General features: G+C 41.7%; 2 protein-coding genes and 3 non-coding genes across 6 annotated transcripts; all 5 read left to right on the top strand.

Annotated features, from left to right (window-relative positions):
* The first annotated feature begins 437 nt into the window (after positions 1 to 437).
* Positions 438 to 6826, top strand: eed (embryonic ectoderm development). Its single transcript, XM_071463968.1, has 12 exons — positions 438 to 596; positions 1539 to 1691; positions 1831 to 1923; positions 2029 to 2094; positions 2349 to 2474; positions 2859 to 2940; positions 3675 to 3766; positions 3880 to 4013; positions 4126 to 4231; positions 4959 to 5117; positions 5226 to 5299; positions 5690 to 6826. Exons 1-12 carry the CDS (start codon positions 477 to 479, stop codon positions 5814 to 5816), a joined length of 1332 nt encoding a protein of 443 aa, XP_071320069.1. The 5' UTR covers positions 438 to 476; the 3' UTR covers positions 5817 to 6826.
* On the top strand, positions 4587 to 4659 carry trnar-ccu (transfer RNA arginine (anticodon CCU)). Its single transcript has one exon. It is a non-coding gene; the product is annotated as a tRNA-Arg (tRNA).
* Positions 6827 to 6998: 172 nt separating the features above from the next.
* On the top strand, positions 6999 to 25217 carry atp7b (ATPase copper transporting beta). 2 transcript variants are annotated; one of them, XM_071463966.1, is made up of 21 exons: positions 6999 to 7347; positions 11735 to 12497; positions 14303 to 14536; positions 14684 to 14847; positions 14925 to 15086; positions 15164 to 15237; positions 15522 to 15705; positions 15793 to 16026; positions 16743 to 16834; positions 16911 to 17038; positions 17453 to 17607; positions 18020 to 18154; positions 18275 to 18469; positions 19441 to 19623; positions 19761 to 19944; positions 20586 to 20726; positions 20809 to 20951; positions 21048 to 21251; positions 21329 to 21446; positions 21925 to 22027; positions 22209 to 25217. In XM_071463966.1, exons 1-21 carry the CDS (start codon positions 7198 to 7200, stop codon positions 22474 to 22476), a joined length of 4014 nt encoding a protein of 1337 aa, XP_071320067.1. In that variant the 5' UTR covers positions 6999 to 7197; the 3' UTR covers positions 22477 to 25217. The 2 variants fall into 2 exon arrangements, with proteins under 2 accessions (XP_071320067.1, XP_071320068.1); XM_071463967.1 differs by lacking the exon at positions 6999 to 7347 and adding an exon at positions 8888 to 8927.
* On the top strand, positions 10185 to 10257 carry trnar-ccu (transfer RNA arginine (anticodon CCU)). Its single transcript has one exon. It is a non-coding gene; the product is annotated as a tRNA-Arg (tRNA).
* Positions 19980 to 20053, top strand: trnai-aau (transfer RNA isoleucine (anticodon AAU)). Its single transcript has one exon. It is a non-coding gene; the product is annotated as a tRNA-Ile (tRNA).
* Positions 25218 to 25224: the final 7 nt, after the last annotated feature.

The raw sequence follows: 25224 nt of genomic DNA, 5'->3' as shown, positions 1-25224 counted from the left end.
CCCCAGCTAGATTTCCAATGATAAAGAAGCATTACCTTGATGCTGAAATCAATAAGAAGTGGGTTTCTACCATAGACTGTGTGTTGCTACTGTAGTTTGAATCCTAACAGACTAATTTCATTAACATTTAGTGTTTTTAATGCATCGAATGCATTTTTTAAATTAATTCAGTTATTACTACAAGTGCAAATAAAGTAAACTGTACATGTCCTAGGTAGACTAGGGCTGGAACTACTGAATTGTTTCATTATTTAGTTGTTCACACAAGATTTAATTGGACAAAATGTTAAATAAAATGTAAAATATTGAAGAAGTGACAATGGTCAAAAGTTATAATTATATTTACCAGAGGAAAGCAACTGTAACCAGCAAATATTGCCATTTTTCCAGCAGAATTTGAACGCAATTGCGAATCAAACTACATTACCCAGCAGTCCTTGCCGCTGTGGAGCGGAAGAGGTGGAGTTTGAGCCAAAATGAGGGAAAATAAGAACATGTCCGAGTCCCTTTCTCAAGCGGGAAAAGAAATACCGGCGAAAAAACAAAAATTAAGCAGTGACGAGAACAGTAACCCCGATTTATCAGGAGACGAGAATGTAAGAAGTTAAACTGTGTTGTTTCTTCGGCGATAAACGACTCAAAATTAGCTTCTAGCGGGTTAGCATCGTGCTAAAGTATCTGGTAGCTAAAGCGGCTAGCTAGCAGCTTTGTCCATCTACACCGGCTGAATTCAGACAGGTGCTCAAAAGCTGATATCTAGCTATGAACCAGTTTAATATCTCCTAAATGTGCTACATAGAGAGAGACTTGTACTCACTGTCTCTGTCTGTTATGTACACACACAAATGCCTCTTTCTTTGAGCTCCGACTACAGCCATTCACGTGTAAACTGAAGTTAGCGTTAGCACTAGCAGCTAATTGAAATGTGCACTGTAGCCGAGTTAATGTAAATAAAACTGTTTAATTAAGCTTTGAAGGAGGGGCATAAGTTCAAGATATGTTCATGAAGGATGGCTTATTATAAACACTGTAAAAAAGTAGGTAACGACCATTTTGGTTATAGTTAAAGCTACATAGCTCCTCTGAGTAGATATTAATTGCAAAAGTAAGTGTGTAATGTTAAACCTCTTGTGCAAGAATTAAGTGCTTCAAAGTTGGTGTGCATAGAAGAAGTAACTGTTCTGGTTAAACTGTTGCAGTTTGATAAAGGTGCAAGATGCTAAAAAGAGCAGAGCCAAGCACAGTATGACTTTTACAGAAGAACATGGATCTAATGCTATTATGGGTATTTTGCATGTTTTGAGACAGAATGACAGGGTCTTTGTTCAGTGTTCCTTGTCACTTGGAAGTTATTAAAAGTTCCAGACAGACACTGTTAACAAATGGGTGTTGTTTCTGTCAAAGCATTGAGCTGGTAAATGGCAGGTGAGGTGGTTTGGAGCCTCAGGAGCATCTGTTGTTTGTACTTTATCTTTAAAGTCTGCAAGATCGTCTATAAAGATCCATATACATGACCTGTATCTTGTCTGATTTTGTAGGATGATGCTGTCAGCGTTGAGAGCGGGACTAATGCAGAACGCCCAGACACACCCACAAACACTGCCAATGCCCCGGGCAGAAAGAGCTGGGGCAAGGGCAAGTGGAAGTCCAAGAAGTGCAGATACTCTTTCAAATGTGTCAACAGTCTGAGGGTAATTACACCAGTCACACTGAACATTATATCGAACTCATGTTTGATAATTTCTTCAAACATGGAGCAGCATGTTTCAGATGTCCTGAGTTCATTGCACCATCTGAAAGTTGATGGTAATCACTTGATGATTTTCACAGGAGGATCACGGCCAGCCGCTTTTTGGAGTTCAGTTTAACTGGCACAGCAAAGAGGGAGACCCACTGGTGTTTGCCACAGTAGGGAGTAACAGGGTAAGTGATGATGAGGTCTTACATCGAATCATGTTGTGATGTTGTGTTCTTGACTGTGCATTTGTATGATTCCATAACTAACCGGTGGTGTCTTTTTTCCACCAGGTAACTTTGTATGAATGTCACTCTCAGGGAGAAATAAGACTCCTGCAGTCTTATGTTGATGCAGATGTATCCTTTCACTTGCTTGAAATGTTTTTTTAAACCTGCTCCTGCTTCCTTGTTGTCATTTGTTATTTATGACAGTTTCCAGTCTGCATAGCAAGTCTGGCTGCTTTTGTTTTTGCCAGTTCTTAAATAACCTGGATGACAGAACACCAACATAGACTCCTTGTCACCTAAGCTAAAAGTTAGTTAGGGAAAGTTAGTTTAAAGATCATTGGGAGACTCTTTGTTTTGATTTCTTTGACTGCATATGTGCAAAGGCGGAGGAGAACTTCTATACTTGTGCCTGGACCTATGACACCAACACAAGTCACCCGCTGCTGGCTGTGGCCGGGTCCCGCGGCATCATTCGGGTGATCAACCACATCACAATGCAGTGCATCAAGGTACATTTAAGGGCTGTATTTTCCTGGTTAAATTCAGGAATACTCAGCCTGACTGTACTTTGCAGAGTCAGTGTGTGTAATTTCCTTAAAGAAACATAAATATATATATCTTTACTTGTTTTTTTGGAGTCTTAATGATATTGTAATATTGCCGTTTAGCATTTACTTTTGTCCAAATTTTCTCACTGCTCACAGTTTCTGTGCCAGTGACCCAAGCTGGGATCAGATTGTTGTCGATATTTGGAAAATGTGTTTTCATAATTATCACAATCATAAACCATCAGGCAAAAACACTCCCACTTAAATACTGTTGAGGTCACAAAATGAATAAATCAAGACCATGTCCATAATTACACTCTTATTTTGTTTTTTTTAAATATCCAGCATTATGTAGGTCATGGAAACGCCATCAATGAGCTCAAGTTTCACCCGAGGGATCCAAATCTCCTCCTTTCTGTGAGCAAAGGTAAAAACGTACAATAATAATCACAAGCACCTTCAAGTGATTTGCACAAAATTAAACTATAACATAGAAGAGCCAGTAAGCATCATAATTTCTGATGTAATAACATTGACTTTAAGTGCTTTATTGACCTCATCTCAACACTAAAAATGTTTTCTCACCCATGATTCATTGCTGCCTTTGTTGGAGCACAGATAACAAGTGGCTACAGGAGGTCACATGAGGGCGTAACGCCGCTCAAGGACAGTGGGGATAGTTCAAGTGTTTTTATTACCATGTGATTGTCAGGTGGTTCCTTAATCTGAGTTTAGGGCCATGTGAACCACTGCAAAGTTTAATCTTTTATTTAGTTAAGTGGATGTTGACTGAGCTTTAAACTTGTTAAATTCACACTAGTCACACCACGTATGTGCCGGGAACATCTGCCTCACCTCGCTGAAGGGCTGTTCAGTGCAAAGGAGAGGTCACTCATTTAATTCATCTGCTGCTGCCTCACTCTCACCACTAACAACTTAGATCAGAAAGTGTAAGAGCAGCAATTAGGCAAAGTTTGACTGTAGTTTAACCTGATGTCCTTCTTTTAGTAGTGTCCAAATTCTGCCAAATTCTGTGTCTGTTTGCAGATTACCAGAAATACAGTTTTACACGTATGAAAGTCTCCAGCAGCATTGATTGCAACTGCACATATGTGATGACTTCTTTTGTTTTAATGGGTTATTTCGTGCCTGTTTCCTCAGATCATGCCCTTCGTCTATGGAACATTCAGACAGACACGTTAGTGGCAATATTTGGCGGCGTGGAAGGTCATCGAGACGAAGTCCTGAGTGCAGTGAGTGTCGTTAAATCACACCTAAGAATAAACCACACACAAGTCCTTTTGGTTTTTTGTTTTTTGTTGGTTTATGAAAAAGGTTTATAATCTGTTTCTTTGTTTGTTTTTAGGATTTTGATCTCCTGGGTGAAAAGATTATGTCATGTGGGATGGACCACTCCCTAAAACTTTGGCGGATCAATTCAGAGAGAATGCAGAAAGCCATTCGTGGATCTTATGAGTACAATCCATCAAAGACCAACAGGTAAAAAGAAGCACTTCATCTAACATGATGGAGTGATTGTCATTTTTTAAATCTGTTTTTTAAAATCTGTTTGTTTCTTTTTTATTAAATGTATTTGTTTTTTGTTTTTTAGGCCTTTCGTCTCACAGAAAATTCACTTCCCTGACTTCTCAACACGAGACATCCATAGGAACTACGTGGACTGTGTGCGGTGGTTGGGGGACCTTATTCTGTCCAAGGCAAGTTATTAGTGAGTGTAAAGATACTTAGAGCTGCTCTTTATAAGGTTTTCACAGCCCTTGACTTTTTGTAAACTTAACTGTTTAATTTAAACTTTAATTGTAATAAAAAATTATCCAAAATAGAGTAAGACAGACTTAACAGAATAAGCTGCAGTAAAAATGCAGTGGTACTTTTCTGTTTCTGACGATACAAGCCTGTGTTGCTGCTGCATTGATTTCTGTGTGTGTGCTTCAGTAAAGCACATGGTCATCAAAGGGTCAGCCAATATTGACAATGCTGATGGTATGCGTTTATTGTTGAAATTCAGACTGCAGAAAGACGATTTAGCATGCAGAGTATGTGTCTGTGCAAGCCCCAGTGGCCTAATGGATAAGGCACTGGCCTCCTAAGCCAGGGATTGTGGGTTCGAGTCCCATCTGGGGTGATTTCCAGCAGAGTGGCGCAGCGGAAGCGTGCTGGGCCCATAACCCAGAGGTCGATAGATCGAAACTATCCTCTGCTAAGGAAATGATCATTTTCATCCTTGTCCATCACCATCAGGTTGATGAAAACACATAAGTGGTACCAGGATGATGCCATAAAAATAGATCCTCTTGGTCTTTTTGCCAAAAAAAGTACATTTTATCCATTTTACACAAAGTCTAACACAAGAAGGTATAAAAAAAAAAAACTCTGAATACTTTTCTAAAGGCCCTCAACTTGTTTTTTATTGTCTCACTGCAGTCCTGTGAAAATGCCATCGTGTGCTGGAAACCAGGAAAGATGGAGGACGACATTGATCACATTAAGCCCAATGAGTCAAATGTGACAATCCTGGGACGCTTCGATTACAGCCAGTGTGACATCTGGTACATGCGCTTCTCCATGGACTTCTGGCAGAAGGTCAGACACCTACTTTTCAAACCTTTTGTTGCTGCATATGTGGTCATTTGACCTTTTCTAACTAATAGGGAATCCTAAATATGTCTGATGTGACCCCTAAAATTTCAGATGCTGGCCTTAGGAAACCAGGTGGGGAAGCTTTATGTGTGGGACCTCGAAGTGGAAGATCCTCATAAAGCAAAGTGAGTCCACAACACAGATAAGTCACAGTTTGGATCCTCATTAATCAGTCACTGTCAATGACGATCGATGATGCCAGTTATTTTCCTGATTAGTCGATTAGTTGTTCGGTTTGTTAAATGTCAGAAAAAAAATTCAGCTCACATTGATATAACACTGAAAAAGAGAGAAGATCCTCACATTAGAGGAGGATTTACTACTTTAAATCAATTTAAAATGATTTTTACCAAGCAAATCAATGGCATCATCATTTTATAGACTAATATTTGCAGATATTCTTTATTGTTGAGTATTTTTTATCATATTGTCACAGTCATGTCGTTGTCTGTGCTAAATGTAGAAGAAAACCCAAACGTTGCAACGACCCTAACAGTCTTGTTCCTGGTCTCCAGATGCACCACGCTGACCCTCCCCAAATGCATGTCGGCCATCCGGCAAACCAGCTTCAGCCGCGACAGCAGCATTTTGATAGCGGTGTGCGACGACGCTTCGATCTGGCGCTGGGATCGACAACGTTGAGAGATTCTGACGGAAAGAAATGTTGAAAGAATTGTTGCTTTTAATGCTCCCAACCTGTTTGTACACTGCAGAACATGTTCATTTGAACACTTTGTCTCGTGTGTGTGTGTGTGGTCTGAAGACTGTATTTCCTAAAGAGTGAGAAATCGTGCCAGGTTGAGATGATCTTGTGCTGCTTCAGCCAAGGCGTTTGTCTTCATTTCCTGTTTGTTTGAAGGCAGAATAAGTGAGAGAAAATAACAGATTTTTAAGAACAAGGATCTGAACATCAGTGATGATCCGAGATTTTTCCCTGTAGCCACAAAAAACAATTTAATTTTGTTCTTAATAACAGATGAATGTTTAAATTTCTTTTTTTTATTGTAAGAAAGAGGAATTATTACAGCATAAATCACTATTAATAATTATAACACAACTTTCAGTTATTGAGACAAGAAGGATTGTGGGTATTTCAGCCACCTGGCAGATTTTTGTCACTTGTAGGAAAAAGAAGCTTTTAAGACCCAGATGAAACAATTAAGGATTGTTTTTTTTCTTAGTTGTGTGCTATATTTTATCTCCTTTAGTGCACACAAAACAAAATGAACATTTTTTTGTCCTTTCTTCACTTTTCCTACATTCCTTTGCATCTTTTTTAACTGGGTTTGATCCCCTGCGGCCCTCCCAGCTCCACACAGTCTGACTTTTGTTGCATTATTTACAGTATGCGACTGAAGCTTTATTTGAGTGCAGTCAATAAAATGATTTTTGTAAATAATATACTCAAGAGTCAGTTTGTGCAATCGAGAGTATTGACAGTTGAAAATATTCCAACTTTGGTTAAGAAGTGAAAAACCAGGAGAAATTGTATCTTTTTACAGCAGCAAGCTGGCTTTTATTTTGAAAAGTTTGAATTAATCCCCTATAATAAAGGTCTACTTAAGGAAGCCCCCTCCCCTCATTCTTGCTTTTATGGAGTGCTTGTACTTGAATTTATCTGGACAAAAATAAAACTTATTTTTCTACACACACTATGGTTTATTTCTGTCTCTCACAGGATGTTGAGGCCTTGTGAAGTCTGAGTATCTGATTAAATGAATTTGCAAAGTTTGGAAAGCAGGAGTCTCTTGTATGAGGCTGGTCCACGTTGTTTTGCGTCTTCTTCCGCTCACATATGCGTGGGTCATGTGATTGAAGGCATCCATGAACCCCCTCAGATCAGAAACCTGCACAAAAACATGAGTCTCCCCGCTGTGCGCACCCCCGCTGTGCGCACCCCCGCCGCGCCGCGCTCCCGTTATCTCCAGGAACCGGATGAGGCGCTCGCCCACTGCGGACTTTTGCCCTCCGACTCCAACAGGTGAAGATAAGCCGGACTGCATCACATCGGCTCCCTGCAACAATGTTTTCGCCGAAGTCGCCCAAAAGTCTCTCCAAGTATGGCTCCGCGTCGGCGCACGGCGCCGGGGAGCAGATCTGTATGGTTGAATGCGTCTGCAAACCGGACTGCACCTGTGGGGTCCACTCAGCATGCCCCGGCGGGACACTGAAGGTAGGCCTCCAGAGAGCCCCCACACCGCCAGCACTCTTAGTTCAAAGTCTTATTTTGAAGGTTTTATCCATCTTTCACAGTTACTACAGCTTCCTCTGGACCAGTAAGACCACACTGACCCTCATCATGGGCCACATGATGACAATGACCAGCGTATCTCTTCATTTTATCCAGCATTTACATATAAATATTAGTTTATGACACATCATAATGTAGCTGTTGCAGATGACTGTACATTAGAAAACACTTACAGCTACTTACAGCTTCATTATTGTGTGTTATAAACTATTTCTTAATTGAGTGAGTCCATGGAAAAGGTCAGAGGTCCCTGATGTAAAAGTACTTCTACTTCACTCTTTTTTTAAGTATAAATTTGAGGTGCATGAGTATTTCCACTTCATGCCAATTTCTGCTTCCACTGGGCCACAGTTCAGAGGGAAATGTTCTACTTTTGACCTTTTTTATGAAGAAGATGAAAAGAAAAATGTATGATGTGACTCCTCCGTACCTGAGTGACCCCTCCTAACGCTGATCTGTGGCTGGTCCAGCAACTGTGATTTTCCCTTTGAATTTGAACCATTTTAGAGGCATGAAGAGGTAAAACCATGCAGTGTTTTACAACAAAGCAAGCAAAAGTATGAAAAAAATAAACACAGTTTGGTGGAGCAGAAGTATTGTTTACCACTGTTTGAGCACGGATATACAGCACATGTTGGGAGGGGTCACAGGTAGATTAGTCTAAGGTGCTGCAAACGCTTCCTTATGCAGTGATTTTCTGTGAATACATGCAACATGCAACAGATCAGACAGTCCCACATATGTGTCAAATCATTCAGTTGTTCCTGCCGTGGACAAGAAACACTTTAGTCAGCGAATCTGCTCATTTATCAACGTCTGTGCTCCAGTTGCTGTGGAGGTTGAATGCACTTATTGTACGTGCTCTGGACAAAAGCCAAATGAATGTAATGTAATCATGCAAGTCAATGAGTTTGGTAGAAGAATCAGGGTTACACAATAAATGTGAGGTTTAATCAAACTCACGGTTATCGTTGCCGCCGGCGTCATTTATTCTAATTTTCTGCAAAGCTTTAGTTTTAAAAGTCAGGTTTTCCAGTTAATCTGTTATGTTCTGTTCTTTAATTTAAGATTTAACAACACAAACAAGAGGAATAATCTAATAAAGAGGGCGACCATGCATGCACTGCAGCTTTTTAATTCAAATTGATGGTAAAGTGAGATTAGAGTCACCCTCCACTAATGCTGCATTCAGGTGCCTGTAATGATTACCTTTCTCCTGCTCAGTAAGCACCACAGACTGTAAATAACAACATTGCCACCATTCTGCAACCCTCTTGCATCATTTCTGCCTCAAGAGTGTTTAAAAAATGTCCTTATTCCTGAGCATGAATCCAATCAATGATGCCTAGCTGGTGTTAACAGGTAGATTATTTCAGTGCGTGGGTTTGATTGGTGGAAGAGCTGCCCAATCCTTCATTTCTGTTTCCTCTTGAGCGATAACATGACACATGCTAGAAAATATTCTCAGTAGTAAGGTGAGACGGCAGGTACTCGTGATGCAGGTAGGCAGAAGAGTCTTATAAACTATAACAAGTAATATTTATCTATATGTTTTTTTATGTTAATAGTATCAGTGCATAAATTAATTTCATTAAAAGTTGATGACAGGCTACGCTTGATCTCAATATAATTATCGACGTAAATATTTTTACATTATTTTAAGAGAAAATTTAAAAAAATGAATCCCCTTTAAAATTTTATTCCATTAATTGTTTTTTTAAGATAAGATTAGATTAAACTTTCTTGGTGTCGCACTCAGTAAGTACAACGAAAGGCAGGTTAACATCCAACCAACAGTAGAAGAACAGAGATATATAACGATAAACGAACGAGAAGGGATATAACTCATACATGCAAAGTACATGTGTATATGAGCTGTACAGTATAAATAAAGCTAATGTAGAGTGAAATGGTTAAGATACAGTATAAAGAGTGAGCAGTTACGTAATATGCACAGTGTGAAGGAGGCAGTTTGTACAGTTGAATATATCAGCGTTAGTTCAACAGTGCAAATAAAAGAGGCAGAGCTGTAAAAGAGGCTGATATCATTAGAAATGATTGATTCATATTAATATTTGCTGTGCCGTCAACCCCAGTGTTTGAATGTTGTTTGAATTTCTATCACTACAAATATATGGACTGTTAAAATGCAGAAGTATAACCGATAGAGCAGAGTTGGACCTGTCGTCACCTAATTTTAGTTTGGACCTCCTGGAATCTCTTTAACGGCCCCTAGCTTACCTTAAACCAGAGGTTGAAGCTCCTTGCAGTGCACCATTCAGATGAAGTATTGCTTTGTGCTTGATAAACAGAAATTTATATTGGTAAAGCCACACTTCAGTGTTTTTTAGTCAGTGGCAGGCCTGCAGCTCTTCACTGTATGCGTTTGGTGACTGTAGAAGATAAAGACAGTATCAAACACAGGAGGGTCACTGAGACGGAAACAGGTATGTTGTGAAAAATTTCACCGGAAACTGCTGCAGAAACACTGGGGACTCACATTAGAGGATAATTGAGGTCTGAAATGTTTGGCTTTTCTGCGAAGTGTTTGATTTATTAGAGAACTGTTGCACTTTGAACAGCCGAACAGGGCTCATGAACTCAGCTGTCAACATTTCAGTGTTTGCCTTACTGTAACGCAGAGGGCCAAAAGGGGGCAGAGCTTTCTAGCTTTAATCGCTCTGGGATGTCTTGGTATCAAAGATGCTTTCTGAATATGAAGCTGATTTTGCATGTGGAGATGCAGATGCAGATGCAAAGCCCCAGTGGCCTAATGGATAAGGCACTGGCCTCCTAAGCCAGGGATTGTGGGTTCGAGTCCCATCTGGGGTGGTTTCCAGCAGAGTGGCGCAGCGGAAGCGTGCTGGGCCCATAACCCAGAGGTCGATAGATCGAAACTATCCTCTGCTAAGGAAATGATCATTTTTATCCTTGTTATCATCCATCGCCATCATGTAGATTGGTCTGAAAACAAAGTTTGTCATAGGCAGTTGACAAGATGTTATCCCACACTGACTCATTACACAACGGCTCTGGTATGTTTTGTTTTTATTTTGATTTGATATTCACACTTGCACAAGGATGCACTTTTAAAGGGTGATTTATACATTTTAAAACAGACTTTTATTATGAAAAACTAAAGCAGCATGAGAAGACTACTGCCTTTAAGCAGAGTCACGTTGGGAGGCTTATGTGAAGGGCCGGTCATGTGGTTTTTAGGCCCCAAACTGCCAGTGCTGGATCTTTCTCCATTGGTGTCATTTTTTCAGTTGAACTATAGTGAGTGCCAACAGGAGCCTGGATTAGGTGTAAGAAGGAAGTAGGGTTACCGTGAGAACAGATGCTTATCCAGTAAACTCGTATTTTAAGTTCTGCTGATGTGATAAGCAAGAACCAGCTCTGTGTTTGAAGAAGGGACCAGTTCAGCGTGCATTTTCACTATTTTTCACTTTCTCATCCTCACTGCTGTTTTAGCAGCCGTAGCAAAGCAGGGATCAATAAAGTTTTTCCCATTCTTATGAATAACTGGCCCTCAAATCTTCACCAACCAGGGCCACAGACTTCTTGTGATTTATTGGTCCATTTAGTGAGAGCAGAGATTTGAAGATGCAGAGCTGAAACAATGGATGAAGGAACATGTGCAGGGCTGAATGAGGTCAAGTGGAGCTTGTTCAGTTGTTGAATAGTGGTTCGCTTGGGGAGGGCATCCATCAGTTCCAGCTGCTTTTCTTGTACTCAGGGTTAAAAGAGCAAATGAAAACAGAGTAAGCATGCTTACATTAGATGGAGCAGGAAATTAAAAAGTGTGTTTGAGGTCTGTGTTGTCTTTGCTCCTGAGCCAATATAGTAAGTACCTAGATATACACAATATTACAAGATATTTCTTGTGAGGCCACTTTTATTATAGTGATTTAAAGCATCTGTTTTTGGTTTTAGTGACAGTTCTTCAAAATCAAAGATCAGCGGTCTCTTTTACAACACAGAGACCAGGTTAATACAAAAATAATGCACTGAACATAATAAAAAGGTGAAATCAAGATTAAGGGACTGAATGAAAAATAAAAGGAGTGTGGAGTGCTCAGAAATGGGAGCGTATAGCAGTTTTTATTGGGTAATTTTGTCAAAAAAAATTATTTCACCATTTTCATACAAAAGACATCAAGCATTTAAAACTCCTTTTATATTTCTTTTAATTTAGAATTAATTAAAGAGGCTGTGCACATTCATTTTGATCATCATTTTTCCACAGTCCCTAAGTTTTCTGAAGTGAAAAACGCTGAATTGATGCACTTTTCTTTCATCTTTCTAGGAGAATGCTCAGAAACAAGGCTTCGACAACTTGGCCTACGAGTATGGGAGTCAGAGTGAGCTCTGCTCTCCACCCAAAACTGCCTCCAGGGTGACCTATAAACTCCTGGGACTCAACACTGAGCACCAGGCCCGAGCCATTGAAACCAGAGTCTCCATCCTGAGGGGAGTACTTGGTATCAGCTTGTCTTTGCCCAAAAAATTAGCCAAAGTGGACTATGACACCTCAGTCACTACAACCAAAGAGATCGCCCTGGAGCTCCAGAGCTCGGGACACAGCGTTGAGTCGGCGGTGCAGGTCAGAGTGGATGGCATGCACTGCCAGTCCTGTGTGCAGTCCATCGAGGGACAGATTGGCGAGCTGCCAGGGGTTTCATATATTCAGGTGTCTCTCCAAGACTGTGCAGCGCTGATTATATTTCAGCCTCTTCTAGTTGCACAACAGGAACTGAGAGACAAGATCGAGGACATGGGGTTTGACGCCACTTTATTATCTGAGGACCCATCTGGAGAAGATATAAGCTACTGGCAGAGGGACATGTTGGCTTCATCGACCCAGACTGTGACCATTTGGATCGTAGGGATGACTTGCAACTCTTGCGTGCAGTCCATAGAAGGGAGGATGTCTCAAATGACAGGAGTACAGTCCATAGTGGTGTCACTGAAGGATGAAAAGGGAATGATAACCTTTGACCCCTGTCTGACAGAGCCGGAGGAGCTCAGGGCAGCTATTGAGGACATGGGCTTTGACGCATCACTTCAAGGTAGGCCCCAGTGAGAGTTTCTGATAATGCTTCAGATTACAGGCTGCATCACGAGTGTAGTTTACATTGTGATTGTTGATGGGGAACAAAACAATGAGATAAGTCTGGAAGCTGGGTGTACAGCAGTTTAGCTCTGGATCTGTTGATCAAAACTCTCAAAACTCGCTCTAATCAATATTTTTATATTAAAAATATAGTAGTAGAAGTAGAAACAAGTAGACATTTCTGGCACAACTTCACCTACTTCCAAGATGCATGGAGAAAAAGTCTGAAGAGGTCAAAACTTCAGCAACACCTGCAGTAAACAGAAGAACCGATGTGTGGCCTTTATCAGGGACATCCAAGCCAAAACACATCGCTCCAATAAAGTCCTTCTGTTGCTGGAGTCTTGACCTCCTCATATCAAAAAAGTATCACATGATTACTTGCAGGTGAAAGTAGTAGAAGAGTAGTGACGCAACACCTTTGCTAACAAGCTTAGTTGCAATATATGAGCGTTTGGGATTATAGTGCAGTAGCTGGACTGCAGTGTCAGTAGTGTCTCAGCTCTTCATCTCGTATCTTTTTCCCAGAAGAGTTTGTTTTGGAACTCAAGTGGCATCGAACTGGTTTTTCAGCTTCCCAGACTCAGGGTAGAAAAGCAGCCATTGTTAGATGCCCACAGACGGATTATATTGCTGCCACTCAAGAAATGTATTCCATCCCGCCCAGGAATTCCTGTACATGATATGTTCAGAGGCATTCAGGGAAATTATTATGTTATTTATAACCTCATGAGAACTAGTAGAGTAAGAAACATCTGAAGGGAAGTCGAATGGAAGCACCTGTACATGGTGCACAGAGAGAAGCTGTTGCACGTGTGATCTGCACAGTGCTACGGGTTCACCAAGGCAACAGGACACCTCGTATTCACCTCTAGCCTCAGTTTACGCTGGTTGCCGTGGAAACCAGACAAGTATGCTCTCCGGTCCACTCGGAGGGCCCTTTACGGCGGCCGCTGGGTCTTTCATTTAATGACAACAACCGCTTGCCAAGATGTGGAATTAACTCGGGCAGATTATGAGTTGACCTTTTTCAATTTCAGCTGTCAGGGTTTTGAAGTTGAAGTTTTAGCAGTGCAGCTTTCTGTGTCACTGCTGTGAAGGGTTCAGAGTAATAGTCACACTAAAGCTTTTCAAACTTTATTGATATAAGTGCATCCTCATAGGTTCATATCCCAGAAACAATCAAGGATAAAACAAACAAAAACAAGCTGAATAAATAAAGAGAGAAAAAAAGAAGAAGCTACAAAAACAGATTTAGGTAACTAAACTGTTTCAGCATGAATGTACATTACAGAAGGGTTTGGAAGCTGCTGCAACAAATGTGCACTAATCATCCAGCACTGTGCAGGATAACAAATAATCCTGCAGGACTTTTTTTGCAGGACTTTGATCACCAGAGTTGGAGAAAATTTCATGGCTGACCAAAGGGGTGGACTTACTGACACTGTAATGGAAGCAGAAACTGTCTTTCACTGTGACTCTTTGTCTTCTCCAGAAGGTTTTCAGGGTTACACAGCAGGATAGACTTGGTGCCAGTTTATTAGGTACACCCAGATAAAAGTAATCCAGTCTACTGTGACAGCCCCCTCCCTTCATGAGGGTTGTAATGTTCAAACTGGTTTACACTGTTGTTGTTGTTGTTGAATTGTACTGCTTCAAACTGAGATGTAGTATAAGTTAGTTATTGTACTTCAGGGTACTGACCCACTAAAACCGTCCATCTCTGCCTGTCTACCTGACTTTGCTACGTCTTCTCTTCAGAGCCTGTACAGAGCAGCCAGAGTTATGAAAAGTCCCGGCCTGTTGCCGCTGGACCTTCTCACCTTCCTGACTTGCAGTCGCCCAACAAGGCAGGAGTCAGCAATGGCACGGGATCACAGACGAACACTGCCAGCTCTCCCGACATTAAAGTACAAAAATGCTTCATCAGTGTGACGGGAATGACCTGTGCCTCCTGTGTGGCCAACATTGAGAGGAACCTGCTCAAACACAGAGGTTTGATTAAACAGACTCGTTATTAACCATATTTGCAGTATATGAGAGAATACCTGGCTCTGAATATGTTCGATGGATTATTGAGTAGACTTAGCCTGAAAAAAATATGAGGTAAACAAAGAGAAATCTCGTGTGTTTGACCTCCAGGAATCATCACGGTGCTGGTATCTCTAATGGCTGGAAAGGCAGAGGTGAAATATGACTCAGATGTCGTAGACGCTGCTGCTGTGACTCAGCTCATAGAGGACTTAGGTTTTGGGGCCAAGCTGATGGAAGACAATGCAGTAACACACGGGAAACTGGACCTCTCAGTAAGTCTTCACGACATAATGTGATACAGCATCCCTGAATGCAGAAAACAGGAGCTTTCACCGTCTTTCACTTGTAGGTAACAGGCATGACGTGTGCGTCGTGTGTCCACAACATTGAGTCCAAGCTCACCACAACCAAAGGGATCCTCGGGGCCTCCGTCGCTCTTGCCACCAAAAAAGCACAGATCCAGTTTGACCCAGAGGTGCTCGGAGCGCGGGATATTATCAAGATCATTCAGGTACCTGTCACTTATTATTTACGCTCCTGCCGTAAGCCTCCTCTTGTTGAAGTCTTTGACCTTGTGTCTCGCTGCAGGAACTTGGATTTGAGGCCAGTCTGGTGAAGGCGGGATTCAAAAACAACCTCGACCACTCAGAAGAAATTAGACAGCAAGTATCTGTTTAAAAAAATATTGCACCAAGACCTGCTTTATAATCAAAAAAGACATAGAGATCTCACTGTCTATAATATGAGACCTTTAAACTTTAAAATAAAAACTCAAACCCTGATAAAGTAGGATGGTTTTACTCCTTTGACCTCTGCACCGACTGCAGTTGAATCAGACAATGACTGCAGTTACTGGTCTAATGTTATGTTGCCACGATATTATATTATATTCATCTGTTTGCATAAGATGCATTTCTAAGGTGTCTTGTTTCTGCTACCTCTGCAGGTGGAAGAGCTCCTTCCTGCTCAGCCTTGTTTTTGGCCTGCCTGTCATGGGCCTCATGATCTACATGATGGTGATGGACAGTCAGCACAAGGATCATGGAGGCTCCATGCCTGAGGAGCAGAACCTGCTGCCGGGCCTCTCCCTCCTCAACCTGGCCTTTTTTGTGCTCTGTACACCTGTGCAGGTGAGAGAAGAGAAATAAAGAATCCAAGGAGAAAGTGCAGCCCACACTGTTTGATTGATGACATTTTCTGTCTGTCCTTCCCTCCAGATCTTCGGAGGCCGGTACTTCTACATCCAGGCGTATCGCTCGTTAAAACACCGCACAGCCAACATGGACGTGCTGATCGTGTTGGCCACCTCCATCGCCTACATCTACTCCTGCGTGGTCCTCATCGTGGCCATGGCTGAGCGAGCCAGCCAGAGCCCCATCACCTTTTTCGACACTCCACCCATGCTGTTTGTGTTCATTGCTCTGGGTCGATGGTTGGAGCATGTTGCAAAGGTAAAAATGTATATGGAATCTCATATTGAATTGATTTTTTGATCTACTTACTAGCTGGAAATAAGCATGTTTCCCAAAATGACAAACACCTACTCTGATTAAAATCACCTGTGAATAGTTTCATTCATCTGCTTATTTTATATTTTCTCATTGTCATTCCCTGTGTGTTTCCAGATCACTACAAAAGCAGAACTTGTATTTGCATTAACTGAGCTTTTATTGTGATGTGTTGATATGACACAGTGCTGTGGAGAATATTTTGATGCGTCATCAGTGGGCATTTTAACAGCCCAGGATGTTATTATAGGTCAAGTCAGACGTGTTTGTAGTTGATGATTAACTGCACATCAGCTGCTGCTGTGACTCTGTGATCAGAATCAGAAGACCACAGTCACCTTGTTGCATCAACTACTACAGTAAAGACAATGTGAAGTCAAGTAGTTCATTTTTTAAGAAAAGCCTAAGATAGCTTGTTTTTAGTTTTTTATCTGCTCGACTTTTTATTTGTGATGCTTCATTTGTTTGGGAATGCTGTAATTTTGTGGCTGATGCATGCTTGAAATGCCGAGGCTTCTTGTCCCCTTCATGATGGTCTCATTTGTTTCCAACAAGATGCCAACATTGTGCATCGTTATAATACTCAACAGCCAAGTCAAGTCAATCAAACCCCTCTAATCACTGGTTTTAAATACTTTGCTTTGTCTCCATGTCCGCAGAGCAAAACCTCAGAGGCTCTGGCCAAGCTGATGTCACTTCAAGCCACTGATGCCACTGTGGTCACTCTGGGACCTGACCACTCCATCATCAGGTGAGACACACGATACAAACAAATATCATTATATTTTAACATGATGTGTAACTGTACGTATATTTGTGTGCGTCAGCGAGGAGCAGGTGGTGGTGGAGCTGGTCCAGCGGGGCGACATTGTGAAGGTCGTCCCAGGAGGAAAGTTCCCCGTTGATGGGAAAGTGATTGAGGGGAGCTCCATGGCCGACGAGTCCTTGATCACAGGTGGGAGGATGTAACAGTTGTAGAGCATTAACACAGCTGACTGAAATTACTCATGATTTCCAGTGTCCCTCTGAGAGAAGCTGACAAGCTCATGCTCATAAAAACAAGACATTTCAGCAAACCGGTCAGACTTTTCTTTTTGATCATGCAGCAGACACAGATTTACAAATATTAGCCAGCTCATAGAAAAAAGACTGAAGTTTGTTGTGATTGATTATTTACTTGCAGAATTTCATCTCAAATTTGCAGCAATCCTGATTCGTCCATTTTGATGTGATCGGAATAATAGCTTTTAAAATAGTCTCTGGATTCAACCCATTATGGACATAAAGTCTGGTTTTACATCCTTGAAATTGTGTATGAGAATTAAACACACAACCTTTTTCCTCTGTGGCCCGTCTCTCCTCCTCTCAGGTGAGCCGATGCCTGTTAGTAAGAAGGTGGGCAGTTTGGTGATCGCTGGCTCCATCAACGCTCACGGTGCTCTTCTGGTGGAGGCTACGCACGTCGGCTCTGACACAACTCTGTCCCAGATAGTCAGACTGGTGGAGGAAGCTCAAACCTCCAAGGTAAAAGGTCAAACTTTGTTTTCAGATTTTTTTAAATTTCAAAAAAGTGCTGTTTTTGACAGGTGCATATGATCAATTTTTAGAGATCATTGTGTTGAATTAAGAAGAAATATTACAGTTAACACTGTTTCTAAATAATTCCAACTAAGGATTTTTTCACTTTTCTCAACAATAAGAATATATATATACGCGTATGCACATTTCTACACATTTTTTATTATTAACAGAGACAGTAGAAATGCAAACAGAAACACAGGGACAATAAAGAGCAAAGATGCAATCAGGAGTTTGGACACAGCAGGTATTCTGATTGAAATGTGCCGACAGTGGGACAATTAGTTTCCATAGATGCTGACTTGTTTTCTTGCAGCACATGCACAGTTGACTCCTCTGGACTCTTGTGTTTGCTCAGGCCCCAATCCAGCAGTTCGCAGACCGGCTCAGTGGGTACTTTGTGCCCTTCATAGTTATCGTTTCTCTGCTAACACTGGTGGCCTGGATGGCAGTCGGATTTGTCAACTTTGACATTGTGAAGGAAAACTTCCCGGTAGGTGCGCACACCAGTGTTTTCATATGCAAACAAAAGCAGCTGTTCTAAAGCTTTTGAAGACGTGCAGGGACGGCTGTGTGAGCGTCTTCACATCACTGTCACATCTCCTCCTCACAGGGTTATAACCAGAACATCTCCAGGACAGAGGTCATCGTCCGCTTTGCTTTCCAGGCGTCCATCACTGTTCTGTCCATTGCCTGCCCCTGCTCTCTGGGGCTGGCAACCCCGACAGCTGTCATGGTGGGCACAGGGGTCGGAGCTCAGAACGGGATCCTCATTAAAGGAGGCGAGCCGCTGGAGATGGCCCACAAGGTAAACCACTTTACATCCTGCTACTGCCTTCTGACAACTATATAAATCACCAATAACATGTAAATAAAATGGTAATCAACTTGTTATTAACAGTATTAGATTCAAAACAACATTGTGATTGATACTGAAACTATAACTGTTAACATGAGATTTAAGTGACTCAGCCTGCAAACATGCAAACTGCAGTGTTGTGGTCACTAAGAAAAAAAAAACATATTTGCTGCATGAATTGATTCATTCAAGGCATCAGTGTCACCATTATAGTAGGAAAAACAAAGTGTCCTGGTATGCAGGTGTGCAGCATACCAGCCTCATGATGAAAGTGATACTTTCATCATGAGGCTGAGAGGCTGAAGTGTATCTGAAGCCAGAACTCATAGACATCCTCCTCCTTTAACTCTGTCACTCAGCAGTCAAGACTTGAGCTTATTTTCATATCAAATCTATATTTATTCTAATTAACCAGTGACACCGTGTGGCATCAGACGTTACTGCTCCATTACTGAAACACTCTCTGCTTCTGTTCAGTCATATTTGATTTTTTGTTCTAACAATATCACACAATGGGAGCTTATGGCTTGATGTTTTCTGTGCACGTTTACCCTTCAGAAAGGAGGACAAGTAATCTATCTTTCTCCATTAATCGGTCCTCAAATGTGTTTTCATGATCTCACAGATGCTTAGATTCGGCCCAGAGTGATAAAATTAAATGCTGCATTTTGTGTGCATTGGATTTCAAATGTTATTTATAGCCCAGAAAAACCTTTTATCATTCATAAGTACATTTTGATTTCCCACCATAAAGACTAACGTACAGAGTGCTGAGGTCACAAACAGTGAGCTTTCCTTGGAGAACGGCCTTTCAGTTTTCAGGCTTAATAAATACCTACATACCAAAGATGATCAGAAACACACCATAAAAAAAAGAAGATGGAGCCTTGACTCTGCTTGTTTGTGTGTTTCTCCCTCAGATCCGCGTGGTGATGTTCGATAAGACCGGCACCATTACGAATGGCGTGCCTCAGGTGACCCGTGTGTTGGTGCTGTGGGAAATGGCCCGCATGCCTCTGAGGAAAATCCTGGCGGTGGTGGGCACGGCGGAGGCCAGCAGTGAGCACCCGCTGGGCATAGCAGTCGCAAAGCACTGCAAAGAGGTGAGAGAGGGAGCCGGTTAGACCTGAGTCTTAATCTGATCTTGCTCATCAGCGTGAAGAGTTTACGTTAGAGCTGTAAAGCTGTATAAACTGTTTGTGAGCAGTTTGTGTTTTTTGTGTCTGTGTGCATGCAACAGGAGCTGGGCTGTGACGTGCTGGGCTACTGCCAGGACTTCCAGGCGGTGCCCGGCTGTGGGATCAGCTGCCGGGTGTCCAACGTGGACCATCTGCTTCAGCAGCAGAGCGAGGAGCGGTTCCTGCTGCCAGGGGCCACCACGGACGAAAGCAGCCTGCTCTCTGCTGCAGAGGCCCCGCCTACAGGTCTGATGGGTTCCACTCTGTTTCTTGCCAGACCAGGCTGGTTAGCTCAGCTGGTTAGAGCGTGGTGCTAATAACGCCAAGGTCGCGGGTTCGACCCCCGTACTGGCCACGGGTATCTACTCCTCAGGAGAGGTCACTGCTCTCCTGTTCAGTTTGATTATAGCTGTTGTTTAGGTTGAGATTTTGGTTTCTGGTCTAATCCATGTGCAAAATGAAATTACAGATACACCCTAATTTATAACTGTAAAGGACATTTTAATGGATTATAATATATAAATTAAATTCTAAATGGTTTTTACCACTTTAAAAGCCCTTAAACCATCCTGATAATCCATTGAAAATAATTTACCTCAATTTATCCACTATTTTCCCCCGTTAAAATACTTAGAATAATAGAATTTAGATTGAAAGAGTAAGGGATTAAATTTTGTAATGTTCAGCATGACTAAACAGCACAAAAGATAAGAGTTTGGTTTTGATTAACTGCAGCTTAATAAGCTATTTTGCTGAATTTACAGAAAAAAATAAAATTATATAACACAAAACACTATTTTCACATTATTTAACATAATTTTCATTGAAATCAAATCCTTTTTGCCTCAGGTGTTTCTACTTTTTTCATTTATTTTCTTTGCCTCTAGGTGAAGGATTATCGTACTCAGTCCTGATCGGAAACAGAGAATGGATGAGGAGGAACGGTCACCACATCGGAGCAGACGTTGATGCCGCCATGAGCAGCCACGAGACGAAAGGGCAGACGGCCATCCTGGTGGCTATAGATGGTGAGGATGGGACCTGCACGCAAACAGCTTTCTCCTTCTCCCTGTGCTCAGCTTTACCTCCTCATGTGTCATGTCTCTGCAGGTGTGCTGTGTGCAATGTTAGCTATTGCAGACACAGTGAAAGCAGAGTCAGCGCTGGCAGTGCACACACTCAACAGCATGGGCATTGAGGTGGTGATGATAACAGGAGATAACAGACGCACGGCCAAAGCCATCGCCGCACAGGTAAAACACACAATATTAGTAAAGAATTTACAAGCTCGTGAAAGAAAAGCAGCTGAGTAGAAGCAATAAAATGCCTGGACGTTTGGTCAACCACAGGTGGGGATCAGGAAGGTGTTTGCAGAGGTGCTGCCGTCACACAAGGTGGCTAAGGTGCAAGAGCTGCAGGAACAAGGCCTGCGAGTTGCCATGGTGGGAGACGGAGTGAATGACTCGCCCGCCCTCGCCCGGGCTGACGTCGGCGTCGCCATCGGCACGGGGACAGACGTGGCCATCGAGGCGGCGGACATCGTCCTGATCAGAGTAGGTGACTGACAGTCTGTGCAGGGACGCCGTGACGTGTTTGAAGTGTCTGACCTGAAGGTTTGTACACGGTTTAGAACGACCTGCTGGATGTGGTGGCAAGTATCGAGCTGTCGAAGAAGACGGTGCGGAGGATAAGGATCAACTTTGTCTTCGCTCTCATCTACAACCTTCTAGGAATACCAGTCGCTGCTGGTAAGACTCAGTACACACTGACTAGCTCCTGAGGAAACAGATCTATAACAAGATACTGTATCACCAGCACAGCAGAACATCTATTTATCAACCAGGCAGAGAAATAAAACTCAACTTGGTAGACCAGAGTTGTACTTTCCCAAATATCAAACATTTAGAGGACACAAAACAAGGCTCTAGCCAGAACTCCAGAAACACTGAGGTCATGAACCCAAGCACAACCCCAAGAAAACCACAGGAGGAAGGAAATTATTTGGAAGAAAAGATTTGTTTACACTGGCGCCGTGTGGGCGACAGTGAAATGCCAATAATCCATCTGTGATCTGTGATCTCTCACAAAATACGAGAGCAAAACACAAACATAAGAGCCAAACTGGACTTTGTCCCGTGAACTTTTAACAAAGGAAAAACACCAGACTGGAGCAGGTTTTGTATTGAACTGAATGAGTGCATGAAGTCCTCTCTTCTGCTGCTGTAGGTGTGTTCATGCCTGTCGGCCTGGTGCTGCAACCCTGGATGGGCTCGGCTGCGATGGCTGCCTCGTCTGTCTCTGTGGTTCTGTCTTCTTTACTGCTGAGACTGTGAGTCTGTATAGATGTCTGTTTATTACCCAACATATATGTGCACTCCTCATTTTTCTTCTCTGGTATATACAGACTTTTGCTTCTGCAGCATCCTCTTCATTAGAATCAACTAACTTTCATTACATTTTTTCATCAGATTGTAGGTGAATATAATATATTCACCGTCTGTTTGCTCCAGGTATAAGAAAACCTCTGTGGAGCTGTACGAGGTGCGTGCACAAGGTCAAATGAAGAGCCTCCGGTCGTCTCAGATCAGCACACATTTTGGACTGGACGGCCGGCGGCGGAGTCCAGCTCTTCCCACCAGAGCTCGGGAACAGCTAAGTCACAGCAGTGTGGCCCCAACCGCCCTCTCCAGCCAGGGACAATCCATTAACTCTGTCCAGGAGCAGCAGGACCGCTACTCCCTTCTGGATCACCAGACTGCAGAGGACCTTAATGTGTAGTAAAGGGAAAAGGGAAGACAGTTTCTGCCTGGTTCCCATGTTTACGGTTTCGGTGAAGCTCTTAATGTGTAATGTTTCTGTGTATTTATGTAAGTGGACGAGGCTAACTGGAACATGTCTGAAAATCAAGCTGCTAACACTCACAAAGGTAATTCTGACTGTGCTTCTGAAGCATTTTGTGTATTTTTTTTTCTATTTCACGCCAGATGACAGGTGATACACGAATGAAAGTTGAAAAAGAAAATAGATTTGCTTGCTTGTCACACAATTCCTAAGAAACTGCTGAACAAATGAGCTTTATTAATAAGTCAAAGTGCTGGTGTGAGTGTTGGTCTCAGGTTTTAAACAATACATAGGTTGATAGAGAAAAATCAGCATTTTATAAAAGTGCTTGATGCTCCTAAAATAATCCACCTGTCGATTACATCCAACCGCCCTGAACCATCACTTAATCTGAGAGAAAAATATTGTTTCTTGTTGCCATGTTTTAGATTCTTCTTCAACAAAACCTCACGAGTGCAAAGTTCTTGTGGTAAATATAGAAATGAGGAAGAAGAAGTGGAGTTCAGACCTTCTGGACTTCCATCCACATGTATTTCGAGCTGTGCTGGGGATAATAAATGGAGTAGATTAATCAAATGATCTCACCCGTGGACTCTATAGTTAACCAGAAAGATTCAGCTTCACATTTTGTTGAGCTTAATCACAAGTGAATAGACATATGGGCTACAGAGATATAAATATGACTCTTGTCTTGCACTCAGCCCTCATAATGGACCAGCAGACTGCAGCATGATGGCAGGAAAAGCAAAGATGTCATCAATAAGAAGTGCAATTCATTATTTTGTTATAATACATTAATAATATATAATGACTGTAATAATAGGAACATGGCTTTTGCCTCACAACTCGCACATATTTACGCACACTTAATATTCAGCCAAATAGTGCTTCTGTTTTATTTGACTTATTATTCATGCTACATAGGATTTCTTAAAGAGACGTACCATCAGTGCCACATAAACTGATATTTCCTTTAATATTATTATGTTGGGTTTTTTTTCCATTTTTATTTTTTTATCTTGATGTGCTAAGTCCAAAGCAAGTGGACAGATTCCATGAAAATGCTTCACATCCCACCCAAGCAGCTTCTTCAGGGAGGAGGAGTCACAGGCATTTAACCTCCACAGGGTCGCTCTCACCTGAGAGTCGTTAGGGTCACTGTGTGGGTCGTTAGGCCACCCGGTGGTCACGGGAGGGTCGCAAGTCCAGGTGTGGAGGGGTGTTTAACTGCCAGCAATGTAAGTAGCTGATAAAAGTTGCAGTCTGCTTGAATTAACCCTTTTGTTGTCTGAAGGCTTTGTGTTTGTATTTGTAAGCACGTTCTCTAAAAACTCACCATCTTGTATTTTAGCTTTGTAGCTATATTTGCATTTAGTCAACTTGCTTGTGCATTTAATCTCATCTGCATAGATTATCAGTTGCATCCCCTATTTTAGCATCTTTATCTTTTATTGCTGTATTTTGTTGCCATGCAAACACATTTAAACTCAAGCTTTTAACAACATGTCAGAGTGCACTTTACAGCATTGCTATATGGATGCACAGCAGCCTGGGCAGTTGTTTGCTTGCTCAGCTTTGCATCTGTAATCATGCCAGGTTTAAGGCTGATACACCTTCCTCAGCCTGAAAATACCCACAGACACAGTCAGAGCGATGGCAAGACCTCGGAAAAGACCTCTGATGAAAGATTTTAGCTTCATTTATTTATTCATTTCATATCTGAGAGAGGGGAAAACACATCTGTGGTGCATGCCCTTGACTTTGAAGACCTACAAAAGGTTTTTTCAGCATGAACATGCAAATCTCACAGAGGATCAAGTCATGTTTCTATCTCAGCTATTTGGATGTACAATTACAGATCTATGGATAAAGGTATATTTCCTTAGGACACATACAAACATGTTCAAGACTTTCCTTTAATAACTTTTTCTTGAATTGAACTTACCTAAACACTACAAACCAAACTAAACTAAAAGTGAGAAAAAGTTGTATTGCACTACACTTTGTCATAATAGTGCCCCCCAGAGCAGGGTAGTTTATTTTCCTGACTTATAGGATTGAAAAAAGATATATAAACCCCAGCAGTGGTGCTCTAATGTCAGCTTTATCTATTTATCTATTTATCTTTATATAAACATTTTCACACAGTTTGGAGCTTGCAAACCCCAGAGTAAAGATTTTCCTGCTCTTCTGCAAAGACAATCCAAAAACAGTACAGGAGGAAAAGATTAAGTGTACAAAACAGGAAGATTGAACATTTCACTCTGCAAAGGTACACTTATCTGTGATGTAGTTGTTTTTAACTTTGTTGTGTGCTCCAGAGTTTAAGGGCAGCTTCTGATAAATGACCTCCCCAGCCACTGGTTTTAATGGGTTGCTGAGGGCACTGACTCGTTCTGCAGCTCTATCTTCTTTGTGCTAAATCCTAATGGAACACGCCTTCAAGATACAAAACATCTTTAATAAAGTATGCCAGTTTCATATAAACCTAATAAAGAAACATGCAAGGGAAAAATTATTCTTTGGTTTACCTGCTAAAATGCTGATGGGTTTTTTTTAAAAACTTTAAGCAATTCAGTCATTCAACTCATCCTGTCGCAAAGAGTTCTTGTTCTTGTGGAATGGGTTTTAAAAAATTAAAACAATTTGAAATTAATAAAACAGATGTGTTTGCATTATGTTACT

Source organism: Trachinotus anak, unplaced genomic scaffold (assembly GCF_046630095.1).
Source record: "Trachinotus anak isolate AG129_WGS33_773 ecotype Australia unplaced genomic scaffold, CSIRO_AGI_Tana_v1 ptg000026l, whole genome shotgun sequence".
Lineage (NCBI taxonomy): Eukaryota > Metazoa > Chordata > Actinopteri > Carangiformes > Carangidae > Trachinotus > Trachinotus anak.
This window is presented reverse-complemented; position numbering and strand designations above follow the sequence as displayed.

What these genes read in the sequence shown, in the direction of transcription:
- atp7b (XM_071463966.1), top strand. Translation starts at nt 7,198, where the DNA reads ATGTTTTCGCCGAAGTCGCCCAAAAGTCTCTCCAAGTATGGCTCCGCG. An exon ending in CGACGAGTCCTTGATCACAG is followed by an intron (nt 17,039 to 17,452) that starts GTGGGAGGATGT and finishes TCCTCCTCTCAG; the next exon opens with GTGAGCCGATGCCTGTTAGT. An exon ending in AGGAAGCTCAAACCTCCAAG is followed by an intron (nt 17,608 to 18,019) that starts GTAAAAGGTCAA and finishes GTGTTTGCTCAG; the next exon opens with GCCCCAATCCAGCAGTTCGC.
- eed (XM_071463968.1), top strand. Translation starts at nt 477, where the DNA reads ATGAGGGAAAATAAGAACATGTCCGAGTCCCTTTCTCAAGCGGGAAAA. An exon ending in AATGTGTCAACAGTCTGAGG is followed by an intron (nt 1,692 to 1,830) that starts GTAATTACACCA and finishes TGATTTTCACAG; the next exon opens with GAGGATCACGGCCAGCCGCT. An exon ending in GAGACGAAGTCCTGAGTGCA is followed by an intron (nt 3,767 to 3,879) that starts GTGAGTGTCGTT and finishes GTTTGTTTTTAG; the next exon opens with GATTTTGATCTCCTGGGTGA.